This window comes from Melanotaenia boesemani, chromosome 13, assembly GCF_017639745.1.
Source record: "Melanotaenia boesemani isolate fMelBoe1 chromosome 13, fMelBoe1.pri, whole genome shotgun sequence".
In the NCBI taxonomy this organism is placed as follows: domain Eukaryota; kingdom Metazoa; phylum Chordata; class Actinopteri; order Atheriniformes; family Melanotaeniidae; genus Melanotaenia; species Melanotaenia boesemani.
In genome coordinates this window covers 19,342,984-19,366,710 of record NC_055694.1, presented here as the reverse complement: position 1 = coordinate 19,366,710, position 23,727 = coordinate 19,342,984, and the positions used below count along the sequence as shown (strand labels likewise).

Below are 23,727 nucleotides of genomic sequence, written 5' to 3'. Positions count from 1 at the left end.
TCTTAAAAAGAAAGCCAAGATGGGATTATAATTGCAAACTGGCTGCAGTTAGATGATGGATAGTCCATAGGAGACCAATAACAGAGAGGCAGTGGCGTGTGGGTCTGAAGTGCAAAACACCAAAACTTGGCCAAGAATCCCACTCTGCATCCACCGAAGTAACAGGACTAAACTGAGTCTGTATCAGCACCTGTCTTTATGCTGAGTCAAAATTGAATTTAAGACTCATCTATTAAGCATTACACCATTAAAAATTTTCTGTAGAAAATAAAACGATTAAAAGACAACAAGAAAACATAACTTTTGTTTTTTCATGTTCTGTTTTTGGATTGAAGCAGCTAATATTATTTTTCATGACACAGCTATTTTGACTAGTGGGCTAATTCCCTTCAAAAGTGAATGGTGACATATTCAAATTTGGGGTGTGTATGATGAACCATTTACAACCAAAATATGTTGTGTAAAATGTAATTCAAAAGATTTTTTAACACATCTTAAACAGGTCAAAGTGCTGCTCAAAAGAAAGTACAAAACCAGCCAAATCACTGATAAACAACAATGAGAAAACACACAAGAAAAGTTAAGATATCCGAAAATAAATAAATAAAAAATTCAAAAATGTATTTTTTTAAAACCAGACCTGGAGGACACATGTCATATCTATCAGAAAGCAGTTCTAGTATAAGTTATAGTATAAATATAAGTATAAAAGGTATAAAACATAAACATTCAACTGCTTAAGTTCTATCTCATCGTGAAAAGTTCACTCTCAATTTATTATGTTTATGTATAATGAGGAGCACCAAACAGCTCATAGCAACTGCTGAAAAATGTCTAAATAATTGTGGATGGAGTTCACTAAAGTCCCAATGCTGATGATTTCATAATGATGTCAATGGTGTTGTCTTAAACTTGCAAAATGCATAATTAGAACAAGTCAGGCTTTCAGACTGGGGACATGGTGACTTAGTAAACAACAAACATGAATAACTTTGCATAAATAGAATCTGTGGTTTCGAGCTTTAACCATAACAGTGACTAAACAAGAGAATAGCTTGGCCTCTGCCCATAGATTTTAACATCTTATTTATTTTAATTTGTCCCTCCCATCTCCATAAGCTTGACAGAGTTAATTAATTAAAACCCAGCAGGGTGTCCCTTTTAAACACACATAAGAATTGTATTTACGTACCTTCATGTTACCTTCATAACTGAATTTGCAGCATTCACTTAAGTCTTTTCCTCTATCTCCATGTTCCTTTCTCACACATAGACACACAGAAAATTGATGTATTGTTTCCATTTCACTTGTTCATTTCTCATTCATAACAAATCTGCCAGACTGAGTTTGAGATAGATAGCAGGGGCTGAGGAAGTTCCCATCAATTATAAACAGTCTTGAGTTTGGCCAAGAAACACAGAGGATAGGCAGAAGGGATGCACAGAAATAAAAGTGAAAGTGAAAGTAAAAAGATTTAAGCACAGACAGGTAATGCGTACATACCTATGTTAGGTGTGATGTAATGGGGTGACATACTGAACCACTGCAGAGGCCAAAGAAAGTGGTATGAGGCCTTTTGTATTGTGTTTAATAGCTACTTACAGTGAAGTGATATTGAGCATTTCTTCCAAGGCCTCTCAGGAGATGCCAAATGAAATACATAATGTAGCTAGATCAGATAACTGCACTAGAAGGAATACTGTTGTAAAATAAAAATGAAGGGAAGCTTTTCATTGTGTTGGTAGACTGACTGTGTGTGAGTTATTAATAGTGAAAGGAATAAAGATTAGAGCAGTGCTGGCTGTTTTTAAATGAACTTTATATAACACTGATTTGTAGGTTAGCTGTAACTTTTTATAACTTTTCATTTATATGTAAAATCAATTAAATCAGTCCATCTAAAGACAACATGCTTATTTTTTACTCTTAGTAGATAAGCCTTTACACAAATACAAACAGCTTTACACATATAAAACACAGAATCAAAATCCAGGTTTATAGATGCTTATGAATCACAGACAGCCACAGTGACTCTTTCATAGATGATGCATAGATGAAAAGCCCAAACTGTTTCTGAAGCAGTAAGAGAGTTTCATTCATTCTCTTCTCACTTAACAGGGAGTTATCTGCTGAAGACTTACATTATGATGTCGCAAAGGGCAAAACCATCAAACAATTTCAGACATTGCTCAGTTCTGTTTCCTTTCAAAAGGCTACCATGTCAATGTAATTTAGGACATATTATTATTGCATATTAACAGATTAATCATAATGATTACTCACTATATTCTACTTCATACATTACCTTTATATTTTTTTAATATATTATGCTTTTTTGAAATTTTCTGAACATTGAAATGAATCCATTTCATGGTCAGTATGTCAGACCTTCAGGGCACTGTGACAGCCCACCATGTTTTTATCAATCATTTAAAGCCCAAACTCAACTATTTCTGACTGATGTTATCTCACTGGTCCTGGAATTTCAGTTCACTTACATAAAGTGAAAATCAGCACATCAAAGTCATGACTCATGGATGATCATAATTGTTGTCATCAGTAATTGATGATTCATTACATTACTTTAATTTTTCCATCTCCAGCATGCTTTTGGGCTGAAATGATGAACAAGCTGCTGAATTGAGAGACATTTTATCAACAATTCTGATCACTTTATGGACACATGATCATTAATAAGTCAAATATACAACCAGAAAATTAGTAAATAAAAGCCTTTTTTGTCATCCGATGTAGCACATAGCCTATTATTTTTGTTATGTTGTGATTGTTTTTAAAGGTTAAACAGTGTGTTATTTATACACCAGCTATTTAGACAATCACATATATCAGTGGTTATGAAATATAGTTTAGTAGGATGCAAACAGAGGAAGAGTTTGGACTTGACGTTTTGATATATAATGGCAGATTGTGTTTCAGCACCAGGGACAGCGCCAGTCTTTTCTCTGCAGCAGGCTGCTGAACCGAGCAGAGCCGTGGTCTGAGTACTGATAAGTCTGCCCTGGATCACAGATGCCTTGACTTAACTGAGCCCTTGATCTGCGATGAAAGAGGCCCAGATTTTTCTTGCCTTCTTTCTCTCTCTCTCTCTCTCTCTCTCTCTTTTTTTTTATTTTATTTTTTTTTTACATCAGTGACACAATGGCATCAAATTGTGCAGATCCAGGCACAAATTCCATTTAATTTAATCATCCTATATACTGTATCCATATACACCAAAAGCTCAAATCCAATCCCATTAAAAATGTTATCAGAGACTGTACTGACCAGGCCAGTACAGAGTTGTTCATTATTGATGACGGAGTAGATTTTAGCAATTTCTCAATTAACACTGATTCATCATATTGCTCACACCTGTTCAACTACCAGATCATGTATTTTAGATCCCAGGAGCAAGCCTGTGACACAAAGAAAAAGTGTTTCAGTAACTGGACAAAATCTTTCCTAAATAGTTTCCCCACCTCCTAACTGGAAAACTTTGATTTTTTTCATAACCTTAGTCACTATATATTTGTATTAAGTGTAATAGAAATTCTAAAATGTGCATTATCCCAGAATTCCAGATCTAGTCCAAGACCGGTAGCACTAGTATCAACATAACAACACAGACTGGAAGAGAAGAAGATAAATCTTAAAAAATAACAGAGTTGCTTCTGCATGAACAAAGCCACCAAACAATAAACAAATGATTAAAATAAACATAACATACATGTATGAATATATACTGACACACCCATTACAATGCCCTTAGAGGAAATAAAGCTCATTTTCAAAATTCAAACTGAGGGAGAATTTCAAGGAATTACATACACATTTAACTTACAGTGCAGAACAGAGTAGCTGGTGCCAAAAAGCTCCATGGAAAATATGCAAACAAAACTAACCCTCAGAAGACAAACTACAGCAGCCACTACAATATATTAGTTTTGTATTGTTTATATGGGTCTGTACAGTCTGTTTTGTTGAGGCTCGCAGCTTCTGTGTCTTCCCGTTAATAACTGGTTGACAACGCTGGATCTCACTTAACCAATCAGATGGCTGTAAAGTTGTAACTTTAGATTATAATTATGATTCATCATGAGCCTGATAACTTGCTCCCCCTTGGAACTTGGTGCACTATGCATGGTGCTTGGCCCTGTCTAAAACCAAGGGAGGAGGAAAAGTTTAGTTTTAGCCTACCTAAAAAGACACATTCTGTCACTTTTACCTTTTAACACATTTCATTCCTATGTCGCTCTACAATTAACATGCAGTGTATTTATTAAACCCCATGTTCTCAGTAGGCATTTCAGGATTATTATTGACATGGTTACGACATGGTCTAATGACCAATTTGACCATGCATGCTAAACATCTGGTCTGTTTAAATTGATCCATATGTCTATAGCAAATGAGGTTGCTGTGCAAGCAGGACACTGATTATGTGTGTAAAGTTTGAGATATGTAAGAGCTGCTGGCAATGCATCATTTATTTGAGATTCACATATATACAGTTTGTCTGACAATAATAAAGGAGAAAATGTCACGCTATTTTTAATCCAGCTTTGTGATTCCCTGGAGGAGTTGCAGCTTTACTGTACACTGTGGTTCCTGGTTTCAATACAAGTCTCTACTCAGTTTGTTTTTAGCAATTCCTGTATTGCTGCACACTAGAGAGAATCCAAATATGGTAGGTGTCCTTGCTATAAAATAATCTTTTTAAATGGCAGTGCTAAGAGCTTCTTGTTTACCTTTCATTATGCTGTTCTTCCTGCAGATTAGTGGGAGCTCACTGAAGGAAGCTATTAGCTTCTACAGTTAATTTAGACAAAACTTGTTGAAAACGCGCATGTGTTCAAACACTTTTTGGCTTCAGTGAACATTTACTTTTATATACTTTCTCTCTGGACACAGTTTGTATTGCAAAATGTTCAGGTACTCACCCAAATTAGTGGAAATAACAGGAATAAATCACACACCATTGCTCACCCACCTGACTCTGCTACTGAAGTCTATAACTAACCTCGCCAACTGCCCCCCGTTGCAGACCTGCAGCTAAACACCCTGTGTATAAACTCTGCGTGATCGCTGTTTGCTTTATGACTGCTCATTTTTTACACAATGCAAGTGTTTTGAGAACTTGAGAAAGACTAGAGTAAATAGTATTGAAGCAAATTGTTGAGGGACACTTTTAACTCAGTCAATAAATATTTTGGCTGCCTCAGTAATGACACCAAACTTTTTGTTGCTTTTGTTGGTCTTAAATGCCACGTTGACAGACAGGTTTCATTGATCAGAGCTCAGAAATTTAAGTTCTTTTATTAAACTATCTCAGTAAAAAGAAATATATATATATATGTATATTAGAGGAAATGAAAGCTGAATGAGTCAGTATGTTGCAGTGTCTCAGATTAATGCGATGTAAGAGGCAAGAGTGAACCAAGACTTCCATTACCTGATTGGAAGGAGCTTTCTGATGAAAAAGGATGATTTTTAGTTTTGGGAACGCTGCCTAACTATGGACTGGAATTCATCCTAAACACATTAACAGGTCTCCCTCTTCCTCTGATGCTTTAAGTTAGAAGAGCAGTTCAGAATGACATTTTCTGAGGCTTACCCTGTTGTGTGGGTGACAGGAAAAGCACTTTTAGCAGGAACATTTTCAACCCACTGGCTGGATGTGATGGCAACAGTGAGGTCTTTCACAGTTGGTTAAAGATAGCTTTTTGTATTTTTTTTTTCCACTTTTAAAGCAGAGGTGTGTCTGAGTGAGAATGGGTTGAGTGTGTGATTGTGCAAGTACATGTGGATCTCTAGGAGTTATATTTTCAGTGTTTCGCCATAGATTAATATATGTTTCTAATATTTAAAGTAACTCACAGTCTTAAATTAGGAGAACTGTTTCACAAATACAAATTATTTTAGTAATTTCTATTTTACATTCATGTGCAAATGAAGGTTTAGCAACATTTATATCCAAACAGTGTGTTTTTTAGTTTGCTTATGCAGTGCACAGTGTGTGATCACACGTGCTGAAACTACTCCCACATAGTTGATGAGGCAGATTAGCTCACTTTTGAGTATTAAAAACTATGGCGTTTACTTTTGTTTTTATGGATTTTTTTATTGGACTTGCCTGTGAATGACTGTTAGTTTAAGCCAATCTCAATAACAGATCACAGCTTTAATGCTTTAATATTGACAGCACACAACTGGTAAAGCATTTTGTAAAACTGTTGTCCTTTCTAAACATGACCCTGACACCCTGGATGTTTTTTTAACAGAGCATGGAGGCAATGTATGACTAATTTAAGTGGCCAAGTAGTCCCAGTTTACTTGTTTTGTAAAACCAGGCAAATCCTCCTTAATACAAAAAATTTAAATAAAATAAAACATCACTCAATGTTAATTTGCACTAAAAGATAACTAACATATAAGCATGTCAGTTTGACTAAACAAAGCCTTTGAGCAATCACCATGAAAATTTAAGAAGTTTAAACTTCCTTTCATCTATCTGTCCATTTAGATCTCATGACACTCCAAATGGAGAAGCAATATTTCAGAAGAACATGACGTTCTAAGTTGTTCTCACTGATGCTGCAACAGCGGCTTACAAGCAAAGCCACCCACTAGCCCTAATTCTCAACATCAACATATGGTAATAAACAAGGGCCTCAGGCATTTCCTATTGGCTGCTGGCCGGGCTGACATCATTTCACTCTCTTGTTGCCAGTAGCCCACACACTGGTGTTTTACACTTGGCTGTAATCACATTGATGATATGGAGGCTTGACCTTTGCAGACTCATGTAGCCTAACACGATGATGGGCTATTCTTTCAGAAATTAGTTTAAACATGTCCCAACACTCCACATACCAGCAAGACTACATCATCTTAACTCATTTATCCTATTAGCACATTGTTTTAGATGTTGGGGCCACTTCTTCTTTAGTGGTTAATATGGATCAATTAGTAGCTAGCCTAGCCAACAGTGTTTTGTTTAAAATTAGACAAACCTATAACATTAGCTTTGTTTCTTACTTAATTTCTGAATGTGTCCTGATAAAAAATGTTAATAACTTTTATATTTAAAAGTAAAATTGTGACGTTATCTAATTATGTATGCACATAAATATCCAATAACCAAGCATCTATGTTGTAAACTGACATTTTTTTTCCTGTACAAAAAAGCAAAATAGCTTAACATAAAAAATAAACCATTTATTTGAGCTTAAGTAGATTAATTTAGTAGGTGTTAAATTTTTAATTTTGTATGATATATTGGATAATTATGAGAGAAATTACCATTCTTTCTGTTCCTAATAATGCCCATTGTTGAATAAACAAAAAGAAAAAAAGAAGCAAAGTCATGACCTCTGTGTCCTTAGTAATTATTGTAGTCCTCTTCCTAATTAAATTATGGCTATAGACTTAGTAAAAATATTATGAAAACAAAGATTTTTTTGTCACTTGGAAGCTGGCTTTAATAATTCATGCATCACTGAAGGTCAGTGGAATGAATATTGGTTATTGATGTTTATTTGTCACACACACAGTGTAAATTAATCTGGTAATCTTGTAAAATCAGTTTTCCAGACCTTATAGATATTTTCATGTCCACAAAGAGTAAATTTAGCCTTTTTTTAAGAGCCTGATAGACTCATATTTTGAAAACGATTGTTACTCTCTGTCTTTCTTTTCATTTAAATTACTGTGGAGAGGGCAGTAAAAGGAATCTCAGCCTTTCTCTGTCATTCTTTGTTTTTCTTGTTCTTGCTCAGTTCTCTTTTCCTGTAAGTTGTTAACTGTGTGCCCTGACTGTGGCCGGGCCCCTGAGGCAGTCGGGCTACAGACAGATGGCAGCACAGTTGTAAAGCCAGGAGGGTAAAGCAAGAAGGTTAGCTGGCGAAGCAGTGGGCGAGGAGGTGCTCTATTCAAGGACACATTGTCAGTGTCTTGGGAGGAGCAGAGACTGAGGCTCTGTAGGGTTTGCAGGGATGACAGGAGTCAAGGATAGGTCTTATTTATAGATGTGACGTGACCAGTTAAGCAAATGTACAGCATGTTGCAGGTGGTGCATCTCTTTGTGAGATGTGCTAATTCTAGAAAGATAGTGGCAAGCCAATTGTTTATATATTTAAAAAATTATGTTAACGGTTTTCACAGTTTCAGCGTAGCATGTTAGCAAGCTAACATTTACTTTTCTCTATTACTTATCATTTACTTATTACTTATTTACTTTATCGTTAATAGCAACGTCATTAGTTTTGCAGATCACAGCCACAAAGACAGTACATGCACTATTTTGAAGAGATGATGGTGGCAGAGGAAATACTTTGGAATTATCTCAGTTTTTGTACTTCACCTTAATAAATTAAAGAATATTTTCACCTTATATTGTGGCAATCTTTGATTTTAATTTGCTTTTATATCTAGCAGAATGTTCAGCGTGTTGTTCAGCACTGTTTCCATTTCATTATGTTTCATCCTCTTTTTTTCTAACAGTTGAGCCTGAGGCTACCTAGAAGTGATTACAAGAGGCAAGAGGAAAACATGTCTGTGTAATATTGGAGAAAACATTGGCTGGCAGGTAGAGGTGTATTCTCAAACAAAATGTTGATCTGTCAAAGCTGTCAAGGTTCATTGTATTTAAAATCATTGAAAATATAAAAATGCCAAAACTTAAAAGTGATGCCTGTTGAAGATGTGCAACATGTCATTCTATGCTTCACGTTTTATTGATTTCAGATTACATTTTGGTTTACATTAAGATGACTCTGTATTGCTTTTTATCTATAGTAGTTAAATGGTTGAGGTGGGCATTAATGCTGCTTTATTTACTTTAGCTGAGTGAAACATCCGGCATATTTTCTGGCTGATACACTGATGTGCACAGTCTGCCCATCCAGCGCACCACAGGCATATGCTGATGTCCACTCTAATAAAATTCAATGTGGAATGTGTTCAGTTTCTTCCTTTTTCATTATGAAACAGGCAGGTTTCATATCTGTTTCGCTATGAAACATATCTGCTTTTCCAGAAATTTAAACATAAAACAATGCAAAGTAAATACAATTCAGCATGTTCATGTTGTTTTGCCAGTTGCACTGGTTGGCTATTAGTTAGCTCACCCGCATCGTTTATAGAACTTTTGGATTCTTCTGCTGAAGAGCATGTTTATAAAAATGTTCTAATTTGTCAGGCAGGTTATGATATTTAACTGTATTAATGAAAGCGTTGTGATGCAGTCAAATAATACAAACTCCGCTTGGCATCATTTATATCCCAGCAAACTACTACATTGATGGCACGCTGCTGCTTTATTCAGATTTGCTTTTTATTGCAAGCACACTCATCACACCAGTCTGAATCAGTCTGTGATTCAGCAAAGCAAGTCTTTGCCTCTTACAACCTCAGCACTGAATCTGTGCCACCGATATTATCCTACTACTCAGGGTGACTTCCTTTCATTGCATCCGAAAAGGTCACAAACAGATTTCAGAGCTGTACTCTTGTACACACACATTGTTTGCCTTTGCAGTTGTGTTACTACAGAACTGCAGAGACTCACTACAGCTGGGTTTTTGGCTCAACATCATTGATAAATCTTAAAGTTCCATTTTATTTAAACACTCTCTACATTTCAACAGAGGAGCAGTTTTTGTTGGCTTCCTCCCGCTTTGTGAACTTAGGAGGGGGATGTGCTTAATGTGTATCTTACAGTCCCGAATGTGCTGACAGGCTCATTAGGTGAGGTGTGGTTCCTGGTGGTACGTAAATGTGCTCTGTTTTTGTCTTTGTGCCAAGTCACATTGTCATATTGGATACTTTATTCCACAATCTGCTAATTTCTTAGTGTTTGGACTGTTTAAGTTTAGCATTTGTTATGCTTACCTGCATTATAGTTTTATTTACCTACATTTTGGGGGTTATTTGTGTTTTCTCTTGTGAATTTAATCTTTTATTTTGTATAATGCTGTGATGCTGCTCACTGATTGTAATAATGTTCTGTACAAACTTGTTGGGCAGAAAGGACAGCAACAAACTATTGGTCCATGCACAATCGTGACACATGGATTTATGAAATCCTATTTGCATTAGCATATTAATTAGAGTCACACATCATCGCCACATGGTGCATGTAGCCCATTCATGCTTATCTGACACACATTTTAATGCAACCTCATCCAGAGGATGAAAGAAAAATCCTTGCACATGCATATATTTCCACCTTACTTTTGTGCTCTAGCCAGACTACTGTCATTTTCTCTGAATAACAACCCCTTCTATGAAAAATGAAGTTACTTGATATGCATTATATATAGCTGCTCTGTGATTGGACGAGGCTAGATTCTTCTGCAAGCTCTTCCGTATAGCAACAGCCCCCTCCCATCTTTTCTTCTCGCCTCTTCTCCCAGGAATCCCCCTTCTCTTCTTCTCCCTGCCATCACCTTCCCCCCTCAAAAATGCAGACAGACCTCCATGTGGCTTCATCGCCTACCCACAATGCACCGGGTGCTGCCACTGGCTTCAGATATGGCAGTTATCTGTGTAGGGGGGCTCCTTTCCCGTCCTCACCCATACTCTATCCTATAAGCTCCAGCCCAACTTGCTCCGCCCCCTTCCTCCCACTGCTGCGGCAGCATCTGGATGTGGTCACCATGGCAACAGCAGCGGGCCTGACCCCACCTCTCTCCTCTCCCCTTCTCTCTCCACACAGACTCTCTCCCTCTTACACAGACACAACGCCTGTGCCCCTCCTACTCCCTCTCTTTTTCTCTTAAGCTTTTTTTTTTTTTCTCCCCTGTGCGACTGGCTGTGTTTCCTTCAAGCTTGACCTGGATTCAGCAAGCGCCGCATGTCTGCCATACTTCATGTGTGGCAGTGGTGATGGTGATATGGAGAGATGGGTGGACATGGTCAACTGACCTGTTTCCAGGAAATTTTAGGGTCACACCCAGAACTTGAAATAACCTCATTTCATGTGATCTATTCCCCTTCCACAGTTTCTCCCTTGCCATTGCTTTCTCCTTTCCTCTGCTTTTACCCTTTTATGCTTTCTTTCTTCTGCTTCTTTGTCATTTTATTATTTCTTACTCTTCTTTGCCTTTTTGGACACTTCCTTTCTTTTCCTTTTATAATATTTTCTCTCCTTATTTGGTTCTTCTTTCTTTCTTATTTCATCCTTTCCTTATTTCCTCCTTATTCTCCTTGATTCTCCCTTTTGTTTCTCCTCTACTCCTCCCTCAATCACTGCCTTCATCTACTTTCTACTCCCTACCCACATGCTTCAGGGAGGAGGCAAGGGCCTCGAAAAATCATGAAAGAGAGTCAGCTGTATCCCTCCTTTATCCCACCATGAGCTACTCTGCAAGCCCCCCTTTTCCTCCTCACCCTCCTTCATCACAAATCCTTGCCTCCCCCTTCAGCTGATTGTTTGAACAAAGATATCAGCTTTCGGAAGGCAGATATTGCCTCTTTTTTTGTCACATTGACGTGTGCAGCTCTTAAATACATGGCATTTACCATGCATTTCCATTTTCTTGGCTTACTCAGAAGCTGGCAGCCTAGCAGCAATGTGCGCACATGAATCTTAAGACCAACTCTTTGCCTGATATGAGTCATAGCCGTCATTCATGTAAATACAGCTTTCCTTTATAGATAGAAAAGGGTGCAAGGATATGAGCATGATAGATGCGGGCAGCTCATCTACCAGAAAATGTAAATTAATATTGCTGGATTTGCTTCCATTTGTTTGTTTGTTTTATTTAAAACATAATTTGTGTAAAAAACTAATCAGTGTTTGCTAAATTTGTACCATTTCAGCTGTTGACAGTTTAATTTGCTAAATTAGCTAATTCTTTTTTGATGTTTACAGCATGTGTGATTATTGCCTCCAGAGTGCTTTTAAGCTCTTGTGTGTTTATTCGTAATTTATGTGTGAAACAAGCATTTTGCAGAAATGAATACAAGTCCAAATATAGAATGAAAAGAAAAAAAAAATTCTGCATGCAGAACACACCAGCTTCTATCCTAGACAACATAAACAGACCACAGCACAGCTAAGTATGTATTGCTTCACAGGTAGAAATAGCCAAAAGGCAGATGGCATTATGAAAAAATATTTTTGACTCCAGCAAACACTGAATGCTTCAGAATCACACAGTTTGTAATTTGAACTATAAGTCATACTATTTATTTGTAGCAGATGAGCTACATATTATAAAGGAGGAGGTAGACTCTGTAAAACAGTTAATATTGTCTTATCAGGCAGCTAAAGCTGAAGGGGTTTCTGGTAAAGCAACAAGACTGGCACACCTGTTGGTCACCAGGGGAATCCATCTTATATGAGGCAGTCTGTGTGTGTGCTGCTTTCATATTCAAATTCATATCGCTCACAATTTGGACTGTGAGAGATATTTATTTTGATACATGAGGTACAGCTCAAAGGGAGAAAAACCACCGTAAGGGAGTGTGCTATGATCAAATTAGTCTTTCTAATTCAATCTGTTCACAGCGTTTGGACTCCATCATGGTTTATTCAATGAGGTGAGCATACTAATTTGGCCCCTGTTTTTCTCTCCCTCTCTTTTCCTGTCTTCTTTTGCCTTTTTTCACATTTGACTTTTTTTCCCCCTCAACCTTATCTTCCAACCTCCACACTCCCCTTTATCTGCTTTCCCTCTTTTTGATCCCGTTCAACTGAAAATTCCCAACCATTCCATTCCTCCCTGTTTCACCTTCCTGGAACATCTCTCGACTCTTCTCTGGGCTTTTTCCTCTGTCACTGTAGTAGAGCTAGTGGAACAGCAGAGGGTGCTCAGGACAGGCTGCTTGGTGACAGGGGTTCACACTCCACCCATCCGACGTAACAGCAAGCTGGCCACTCTGGGGCGAATTTTCAAGCCTTGGAAATGGAGGAAAAAGAAAAATGATAAACTCAAGCAGAGTTCCACAGGTAAGTTGTAGAGTGTTAGGATGGATAGATCCTCATACCCACACTTGTAAACCATTTTTGCCTCATGTTCTCTAATGAATTTGGTTAGGAAAGATTATTGGAAGGGTTTGAGTAACAGACATGAGAAGTTATGATTGAACCAAGTGCATTATTATGCTCTTTTCAATATATAATGATGCCTGAGAATACCTTTATGCATTTATACCTAGCTAAAGTACATCTCCTCCACATGCAAAAGATGTGTTAAAAATAAGAAAAAGGGAAGACAAAAGAAAACGCATACAACTCGCTGCTGGAGCCATTAGTTTCACCTTTTGAACAGCTGTTTTTAAGCTGTTTTTTAATAAAAAAAAAGACTAGATATGAGTCTTATAATTATTATTTTTAGAAAAAAATAAATATTATGCAGCCATCAGGAATACTTACCATTTAGTCTGAAGCTGAAGTTACATTTTCTAACAAGAAAGTGAGAAACTGCATTCATTTTTTTCTTTTGACCAAAGAAAATGAAACATAACCATGGTATTTTATTTAAAATGATTTTAAAAATGTCAAATCTGCAATAAAAGAATAGTCTAAGGAGTGCTGGGAATACATTTACAACAGTTTTAAGTATCATCAAGGGTTTCCTTATACTGACACCTGAGAGACAAATGTTCAGCCAACATCAGACAAAGTTGCGACATAAATAAATTGTGACACGTGAAATGATTACTCAGTTTGGCCAGACTCAGGTTATAATGCTATCTGAAGTCGATAAACAGTCATCTCGTGCGTCTGCTGTTAAAATCAGCATTATACTGCAGCTGCTGAACACAAGACTAATTGTGATGCTCTTACTGAAATGGAGATGGCTACTTAATGAAGGTAACTGTCATTTAGTGAAACCACATTGTCTATTTAAGGACCCTAAGCTCATTAGATGAGGTAAACGTTCCTCAGATTAAACTGATTGCAAGTTTATACCATGTGTATATCCTTTGAAAAAAGAATGTATTTTTATTTAATTAGGTAATTAAACCAAATCAATCTTTTTGCACTTGATTTCTGTATATTCAGTGACTCCTATCTGATCTAAGAGTCAATTACTCTTTTTTTTTTCCCCCTACCAGATGTAGCATTGTCCAGTGGACTTCTGTGCCACGACCCCACCTCTCCCACCCAAGGCTGCTGTTCAGATGGTGGAGTCTTACTTGGAGGATTTGGGGGCCCTTTGAATTCAAACCTCACAGTCAGCAGTGTGGAATATCTTGGTCCTGAGGAGGAACATCTCCCTTCAGGTAGGACACTCCTTCCCACTGTAATCTGCAGACATTACAAACTGGAAAAGCAATTAATGAAAGAAGGGTCTGTCAAGAGGCCAAATGTGCTCTCCAAATAAAAATGTAGGGACATTTTCTTTCCTTCAAGCAAAAACGGGCACATTCCTGTTGATTTTAAATCCTTAAAGCAATGATTTATATATGTTTCCAATTCAAATGTTTGCATTTGTTGCATCATTTTTTGATAGCTTCTTTAGAACAAGGATTGGTGTTTAACACAATCCTTCATATTCACCACTAGAGGGCAGCAAAGTCATGAAAATGTCATTTCTCACTCATCTGCCTTATCTGCCTGTGATATGCATATTTGTACAAGATAAGCATGAAAGAGTACAGTACAATATGTTTTAAAATGGTTGACCTTGCATCTGTTGTATCAGTTCTATTTATTTTAATCACTCTCAAGAAAAAAAAATATGCCTCAGTAAATTATATACTAGTTATCACTCATGTTTTTATCTTTAGTTTGGTTTGTATGGTCTTATTAAGAGGTTGGTAGGTAAGTTTTATAAGTCAAATTATAACCTCACACTAAAGATTAAAGCTGATGCATATTGGCAAATGTATGGAAACACTTTTATCTGTTACATTAAATGTGTATTTTGTGCTGCTAACTAATTTTATTAGCATTTTAAATGTGTGCGTGTTTTTTTTTTTTTTTTTGTTTTTTGTTTTTTCCATCAGCAGCTGTCCTTCTCCAGGATTGTGAACAGGTGGAAGAGAATGTACCGCTACCGGTAGAGGAGGGAGAGGAGGAGTTTCACCCTGCTAGTGATCTACCTGAGGGACTGCAGGAAACAGGAGAACAAACAGAAGAGAGATCAGCGGAGGAGATTCCTCCAGGAACATCCCCACCACAAGTACCTCCAAAACTTTTGCCCCAGCTGAGTACTGTAGAAGGTGAGTTCTCAGTCACTGTGTTTGCATAGTAGCTGTAAATAACCTGTGTCTACTCCGTTTGAATAACAAATGATTAAAAACACTAAAGGAAGATCGGTAAATAAGAGATACAGATGTCTTTATATCCATTTTTGATGGCTTAATGAGAGTAAGTATGATGTGGGTCTTGGCTGGGACTCTATGTAAACTGTAATAAAAACAGAATGCAATGTTTTGCAAACCTTAATATTTTTACTTCCAAATATAAGTTCATTTTTAATTTGATTGTGGCAACATGTCTCAAAAAAGTGTGGACACTAATACCACCCCAAACCACCAGTTTGCTGATAACAAGCTGGATGGTCCCTCCCCTCTTTAGTCCACAGAACACAGCATTCATGGTTTCCAAAAATAATTAAAAAGTTTTTCACTTTGCTTCAGACCATTATAAAATGAGGTTTGGCCCAGAGAGGACAGTGGCACTCTGGATCGTGTTCACATTTGGCTTCTTTTAAAGTTTTTTTTTTAATGCACTTATTATTGCTTCCTGCACCCTGCTGTAATGCTTTTAATGTTTTATGTAAAGCACTTTGAATGGTCTTGTACATGAAATGTGCTATACAAATAAACTTGCCTTGCCTTGCCTTCTTTGCATGTTAGAGCTTTAACCTACATTTGTAGATTGCATGACAAACTGTGTCTGTAGACTGTGATTTCTGGAAGTGTTCCTGGCCCATGCAGTAATTTCCAGCAGCGGATCATGCCTGTTTTTAATATAGTGTCACCTGAGGACCCGAAGAGCCCAAACATCCAGTTTGATTTCTCCTGATTCTCATAGTCATTTGATGACTAATGATTTTTCAAATCGTAGCAGTCTGTTTTAATTACATCTTATAGTGTCCCAACTTTTTTGAAATTGAGGTTGTAGGTTAAAAAGTTGTAATGAAGCCTATCTGGGCATTCGGAACATTACAAAGATTTTTTTTTTTCCTTTTATTTATCATTTGTAGTTTTAGCTTGGTGGTAAATTTGGTGCAGATACTTTGCAATAAAGCCAAAGGTAAAGTGACTCAGCTTCAAACCTGACACTCATGCAGACAGCCCAGGCCGCATTATGATGGAACGTACAATAATAAGAGGAGTTCGCAAAAGTAAAAATAGAAATTTAGGTCAGCATCATAAACCCCAAAACATACTGTATATAAGAAAAATATTATATGATTAATCATCACTGTTTATCTGCTCATCTTCTCCGAACAGATTCAGGACCTGCGTCGCTCCCTGCTCACCTGCCCAACTCCTACCTCCCTAAGGAGCCTCCACCCAGGGCCACAGAAAGTCTAGCTTCAATAACGCTGACGCTTAGAGGGCCCCTGGGCAACCCCTCAGGGTCTCCACACCTAGGCAATATGATACACCCTCCCATGCCCCCCAGCTGCATTATGGAGGAACTGCAAAGAGCCTTCGCTTCCAAGAACAGACAGGAGAAGTGAGTCTTCATGCTTGTGTCTACATAAAATGCAACTTGTTTATCAGTAGTGCCAGATTGCCACATAATTCTCATTGTGGTCCATTAAAACATGCATTAACATAATTCTTCCTTCTCATTAAAATTGTTTTTTGCAGATTATATATTGCTTAGGCAACACCTCTGCCCAGGGTTTTACTCCCCTGATCGCAGTTGATTATTTTTAGTTGTTACTTCTTTATCCATTTTTTCTTTTAAAAATAGACCAAACTGAAGCAAAATAACAGAAAACAGTAGTTTAAAATGTGTCTAATCAGCATTTTATACAGAAATTTCAAATGGTTATGGATTCTTTCGTACAACATGAGCTGTCTTCCTTTTCAACACATAAAACTAATATCGAGAAAACTATAAATGATTCATAAAGAAGTCCACTGTGTTGTAAAGCTGCCTCATTCCTCTGTAAGCTAAATGCCAAATTATAAAGTTAAAGCTCTGAAACTGCATCAGATCCGGACACAAGACAGAAAACTGTGTCCAGACTTCTCATACTGTACATCTTATAAAGCATGACGATCCTGTTCTTGTCTTTTTATGACTGATTTATGTTCTTGGTTCTGTTTTAGAAAAGGGATCTTAGTCTTTTTGAAACCACCTGATAAAAATGGTTTCCTCATTCAGTCTGGAACTGTAAAAAAAAAAAAAAAACTTACTGATGTTAAAGCAGCTTCTGGCTATGATGAAAGACTCATATATATTCATGTTTTTATAGAGCATAACTTCACAAATCTTTAATTTCTCCCAGTCCAATTTTCTATAATATCCAAGTTAGAATTTCTCTGAAACATAAAATGTATAAATGGCCAAATGTTGTCTCTCACTTGTTTGACTCTCTTTCACATTAATCCTCCATCTGTCCTCCCCTGTATGTCCCCTCAGTGTCCATGAAGGGTGTGAGCAGGGCTCATCTCCTCGATTGTGGTGTTCCGATGGACGGCTCTCTCGTTCCTGCAGTTCGGATAACCAACACATGTCGTCTTTGGGGGGCGGGTGTGGGGGAGTTGGCGGGTCCGACTGGCCCAAGAAGGAAGCAGAAGAGAACAAGGAGAACGTACGGCTGGACCAGTGCTTCTCCAACACATCAGGCCTCCCCTTTGACCTGGAGGGCTGGAATGAGTCAGTCATTTCTGGTGGGTTGCAGAACTTTAAAGAGCGGTTCAAAGTGCATGCTGTGACTATTGCATTATTTTAAATTAATAAGAATATGATTGAAACTGAACATATTGTTACCAGCTCACTTGTATTGCTACATATAATGCAGCCATCTAAGGAATACTACCAAGTGTCAGCTGGTTGCAGATTTGCTCCAAGGTTGGGTAGTTTGTGGAATTTAAATAAGTGTAAGCAAAGGTGGAGGACAACTTGCATTTTAAATCTGATCAAGTAAATATGTATGTGTGTATATATAATGTATAATGGGGACACAAATCTCCTTTGTTTTAAATTGACTGTGTTATGTCAAGAAGCAAAATCATAGAAAAGAATTTTGGTACAAATACTTCCAATCTTCATAAGCGATTAACGGTGTGTGTGGATATTTGTTGATCCACACAGCATCAGTCCACTAGAATACTTTATTCATTTATAGTGTGTTTGCCTGTCGTTGAAGTGTAAACTAATGCCTCCAAATCTCTACTGAGGTTGATAGTAAGTTAGTGTTTGTTTTATTTTATATACATGAATGCAGGAACGCTTCCTCGCAGGCTAAGGAAGGAGTTGCTGGCTGTAAAGCTACGAAACAGGCCTAGCAAGCAGGAACTGGAGGATAGGAATATCTTCCCAGCAAGGAGCGATCAGGAGCGGCAGGAGATTCGCCAGCAGATTGAGATGAAACTTGCCAAGTAAGTAATGCAAGTTTCTTTAGATTCCTATGTAGATTTTGACGTGTAGAATATCATTTATGAATAAAGGTGGATAACATATTTTGTCTTGTGTAGATAAGATGTTATAATTGAATATGTAACAAGGTTTTCCAGCTTTAACTTAACAATTTCCATCTAAAAGAAACCATTTTGCAGATCTAAATAATTTTCCTTCGTGGTAAACCTATTGTGTATGCATTATTGCTTGGGTGGATGTGAGATTTTAAAAAAATCTTACAGGATTATCTGACTGTTTTGCACAGACTTGATTCATTTTGACTGATCTGCTGATCAGAGGAGACTGCTTGGCTTTTTATTCCTTATCCAACACACCTGAATCTAATAAACAGCCCGTGCCTCTGCATAGCTGTATGACATGTGCATGAGGGAATTCAGCCATTTGATTTAGGCGTGTTGGAGAAGCGATGTATCTAAAAGCTGCAGGATAGTAGCTGTCTAGGATTGGACTTGGGCACCCCTGCTCTAGGTCAACCCCCTGGGAACTTTTTCATAATATTCAGCTTTAACACAAGATTTCTGGTGGCAGGGCACTGCTTCCTGGAAATGTTTTTGTACAAGAAGTACTGTGAATTTTTGTGCCTCTCACAGCAAAAACAATAATTGAGTTATTTTTTTCAAGCTGCTGAGATAGCTGAGATGCCTATTCCCTACAAACTGACAGGAGTGATCATGTGTGTGAATGTGTCACAAGGCTCCAGCTCTTTAACACCAGCATATCAAAGAAACAATCCACAGTGTTACATAACCTGCTGTGCAGTAACTCAGCGCCAAGCACAAAGTGCCACCCACACTTCCCAGAGACAAAAAACTATCTATCGCCTGTCTGGAAGCTACAGTCTCTTCCTCTATTTTTAGATACACTGGAAGAAAAGGTTTTCTTTTTGTTTGAATGAAGACATTAACAGGTTTGCAAACAAACAGCAGGACAAGTGGATGGAGCGTGACTGCAGCTTGTGTAATAGGCAGGAGGGTCACTGTTACATGGATGTGAGGTTCTGTTTGCAGCAGAGCAATAAAACGCTTGCTTGTCACATAAAGACCTAGTATTAAAAGAATCGAGGTAAACTGATGTACTGTTTTTTTATTTAAAGCTGTATAAATTTCTCTACCTATGCAGAAAAAAGACTCTCACAAAGGTTAGGGATGTTTGAAGCAGTTTTACCTGTACACACATCAGAGAAATGAGGATGATCCTTTCTGATTATAACTAATATAGATTAAATGGAGGAAAATAACATCCTACTTAACTGGAGATTTTTCCACTTTATATTCAGTCTTCATTCTAACTAAGCCTACACTAACTGTACATTCACAGCAGATCAAGCAGAAAAAGGCCATCAGGACTTATGATGGATAAAAACATGCTGTCTCTCTATTGTGTCAATGATAGATGACCTTTCTATCTTTAGAGGCTCCCGACCTGGAACAGTTCTACACCCCCACACTGCTGTTTCTAATCTTAGCTCCTGACACTGTTCAATAATGCATCTCATGCACTCCTGCCGCTCCACAAATGTCGGGAAGTTATATCAGCAGAAATAATAGCATGGCAGGAGAAGGTAGAAGCCCTGCTGCTGTAGTTGTAAAAAAGGTTCAGCTTGGAATGGACCATTCTGTCTCTGTAGAGCAGTTGGCAACATAAACAAAAGCCACCCACTTGGTGGGTGTCATTCTTTTCTGTGGGCAAATAATTCCTTGGCTGGCATAGTGATAGATTTTTATTACAACTCACTTCATCACAGGATATCCTCAGAGTCAAAAGTAAATCTTTTGGGATGATGGTGTTTTCTATGCGTCATCATTATTCTAGGGGTGTTTTGTAAAATCTTCCATTTATGCTTAAATCAGTGGGTGAAAGCCACTGCAGTGAGTCAGTGTAGTGAGTGTAGGGAATTCTCAGTTTCCTTTATAAATCATTTTATGTCACCTTGCAGGAGCATATAAAAATGTTTTGTGATTAATTTGGCACACTTAGAAAAAGATCTGACATTTCTCCTAAAATAGAATTGAATTCATTCATCTCACTGAGAAAGACTAAAAAAAGAGGCAGCAGCTTGTTGCTAAAAATAGCCAGATTCTCCTGCAAACTACACACAGCTCTGCGTAGTAGCGAAATCCCATTCTCGGTGTTACTAGGGAGAAGTGAGAGTTTCTGAGGGTAGGCTCCATTGTCTTCAAGAAACCAAGTGTTGTTGCTAGGCAATTCGGCAACCAGGTCAATATTACAGTAAATGCTTGAATCTGTTGAGGCTTTGGTAGTGATATTTTGTTCTGTCCCTCAGTTTGTTCAGCAGAGTCGTGAAACAAAAGAATCATCAGGTTTGGCTCTTTAGCAGTTTAACACATGGATAGATTTAGAGAGAGTTGCTCCTGATTTTATTAAAATCACAGAGAGCTTTAAGCTGGAGCTAAAAGACAATGATGGTAAATGATGGAATGACTGATGGATTCTTTTTTATTTTCTATTATTATTATTATTATCATTATTATTGTTCTTGTTATCATTATTATGATAAATGCTTAAATTATTCGACAGAACAATTGTGTTCTTTTTCTAATTATACTTCCCAGAAAAGAAGTCACCAGGGGACTCACACTGTTGAATTATTCCTTGTACTATTTCTGGATGTCTAGTCATTTATGTTAATTAACAAGGATTCAATGCTTGGCTGAACTCATTATACAACATCGTATTGAGAAGAACCGCTATGTATGAAGGGCTGAAAACAAAATACTAGATACCATGTTATCTATCAGTTAAATTAAGAAAACAAACACAACGCAGCTGACAATCTTTCTCAGCTCTAATGGAGAAATTATTTCTTACACAAATATAATTTAAGGTAGTTTGAGTCCTGTTTTAATTTCACGAAGGACTTCTTTGACCTTTATTTTTTGTGAATGTGCTGTGTGCATCTAGGCCTCAGTTCATATGACCTAACTTTGATCTTTAACTGAGCAGAAGAATAAAGCGTCCAGTGTTTGCGGGGCAGAGGAGATAAGAGGGCTCCTGCAGGGTGGAGGCATTCAAACCTGTCTGTACTTCCTACCTCTGTAGGTGTACTGTGGTGTGTCCCACATGCTCTCTGAAGCTAAGCCCTTTATTCAGTGCTCATTTATTATTTATACTAAAGGACAAACACAAACACACATGGTGGTTTTGGTAAGAGAAAAAAGAAGTACAGAGACCTTTTGGATACTTTGATAGTAAAGAGCACATGGCAGCTGTATTTAATCTGTATCTGTGGCATTAAGCAATAAGAGTATTGTATTGCAGAGTTGAAATAATCATTTGTTACATTATTTAAATTATTATATATTTTTCTTCCTTTTTTATCTTAGATAAGCCCTCTTAGTTAAACCTGAAATGAATAAGAAAAACATGGTAATATAGCAGTGGTTGTAGTACGGCGTTCATGAGAAGGTTGGGGATACCTTGTGGGAGTGGGAGCCCATCTAAACTCCGCCTCCAACAAATTATGCATGCAGTAACCAGGGAGACTAGAGGAGTGGACTCACACCAGCCCATCACGACCCACTTCAAAAGCGCTAGTAGCGTATAGTAGAGAGGAGTGCCTGCGCTGCCGTGCCTGTGTAGAGTTTTTGCAAGAGAGCGGCTGCACCTGAGATGCTGCTCCGAGACATCGAGAAATAATTTGGTGAATTCTCAAACGGGAGAATTTGCGGCTCTTTGACTAATCCAGATGTGGGGAGCGCCTCTGCCGAAGCATCACAGCCGCGGTTTGGATGCGAGATGGAAACATAGGGGATTCCTCTCGAGAACGCGCGTAGTGAAAAAACTGCAGCCGGTTTAAAAGAAGAAGAAAAGGGGGATAGGACGAGCAGTTGGAGTAAAAATGGTTCAAAACGTGGTTTTGGTTTTTCTTCGCAGGAGGCTGAGCCAGAGGCCGAATGTGGAGGAGCTGGAAAGTCGGAATATTTTGAAACGTGAGTTCGAACTACTTCCCTCTCACGAGTACTGACATTTACTACAACTGCTTACTACTCTTCATTTAAAATAAACAGGGTAGATGTGGGTTTAGCAGTAAAGTTTTTTTTAATTCAGTGTGGATTTATAATTACACTGTTTTCTTTATTTCAGAGAGAAATGATCAGACAGAGCAGGAGGAGAGAAGGGAGATCAAACAGCGGCTAAACAGAAAGGTACAACACTGTAGGAAACTGAGGATATTTACACACTGCTAAATGAAAATATGATAGCAGACGCCATAATTTTTCATCATTTTCTCGCATTTTCCAGCTCAACCAGCGGCCAACAGTAGATGAACTCCGGGACAGAAAGATTCTGATCCGCTTCAGTGACTATGTGGAAGTGGCCAAAGCTCAGGACTATGACAGGAGAGCAGACAAGCCCTGGACCCGGCTCTCAGCAGCAGACAAGGTATGGGCTCTTATGGATGACACAGTCACATGATGACCTTTATGAGCTGATGCAAATCGTTTGGACTCTGCATCTAAACAAGTTTACTATTTAGGTCAGAGATTACAAAAAAAAAAAAAAAAATCCCCAAATTCTATGAACTATTACTCCAGAATTTCAGTGCTGCATGTTGGCATTATCAGATAATCCCAGAAAATCCTTCGTTCTTAAAAAAAAAAAAAAAAAAAAAGAAAATCAGCTTTTCTCACATTAATGTGCAAAAGTTGAGGAGCCCCAATAGCTTGGGATGCATTTAGGGATTCACCGATATTTTTTATTTTTTTTCTTTCCCACAGGCTGCAATCCGAAAAGAGCTGAACGAGTTCAAGAGCACGGAGATGGAAGTGCACGCCTCAAGCAAACACCTAACGAGGTTAGAGTTTTAAAATGTGTGTGTGTATAGTGTTTGGAAATGCACTCACTCTCTATTCTGGGCTGCAGAGGTCTAAATATAGCTCTCCTTGCTCATCCAAAGAGAATCAGTGAGCTAAAGATAGATGGGAGTGATTCTAAACTGGGGAGGGGGAGGTTGTCCCTTGGAGAGATTGCACTATCAGGGAGAGAATAAAGATGAAATGCCACCATGTCCTTGGGTGCGCTTGTTTCTACAGCAGATCCTTGTACGTTGTGCTAGTGACCCAGAGAAAGGACAGGGAGTGAGTAGGTGTCCTGCCCCTCAATGTATGAAATTATGGTGCTAAAAAAAGCTCCACAGTAA

At 37.9% G+C, this 23,727-nt stretch overlaps 1 protein-coding gene across 2 annotated transcripts in view; it reads left to right on the top strand.

The window, feature by feature from the left end:
• phactr3a (phosphatase and actin regulator 3a) overlaps positions 1-23,727 on the top strand; it is a 31,657-nt gene that overhangs the window by 7,215 nt on the left and 715 nt on the right. The window contains exons 2-11 of one of the 2 annotated variants that reach the window (XM_042003568.1): positions 12,792-12,956; positions 14,069-14,236; positions 14,966-15,178; positions 16,418-16,646; positions 17,565-17,815; positions 18,373-18,526; positions 22,461-22,516; positions 22,671-22,732; positions 22,830-22,970; positions 23,306-23,382. In XM_042003568.1, the coding sequence (XP_041859502.1) occupies positions 12,792-12,956; positions 14,069-14,236; positions 14,966-15,178; positions 16,418-16,646; positions 17,565-17,815; positions 18,373-18,526; positions 22,461-22,516; positions 22,671-22,732; positions 22,830-22,970; positions 23,306-23,382 (1,516 nt within the window). Of the gene's footprint in view, positions 1-12,791; positions 12,957-14,068; positions 14,237-14,962; positions 15,179-16,417; positions 16,647-17,564; positions 17,816-18,372; positions 18,527-22,460; positions 22,517-22,670; positions 22,733-22,829; positions 22,971-23,305; positions 23,383-23,727 lie in introns of both variants that reach the window. The other variant, XM_042003567.1, reaches the window with a different exon arrangement.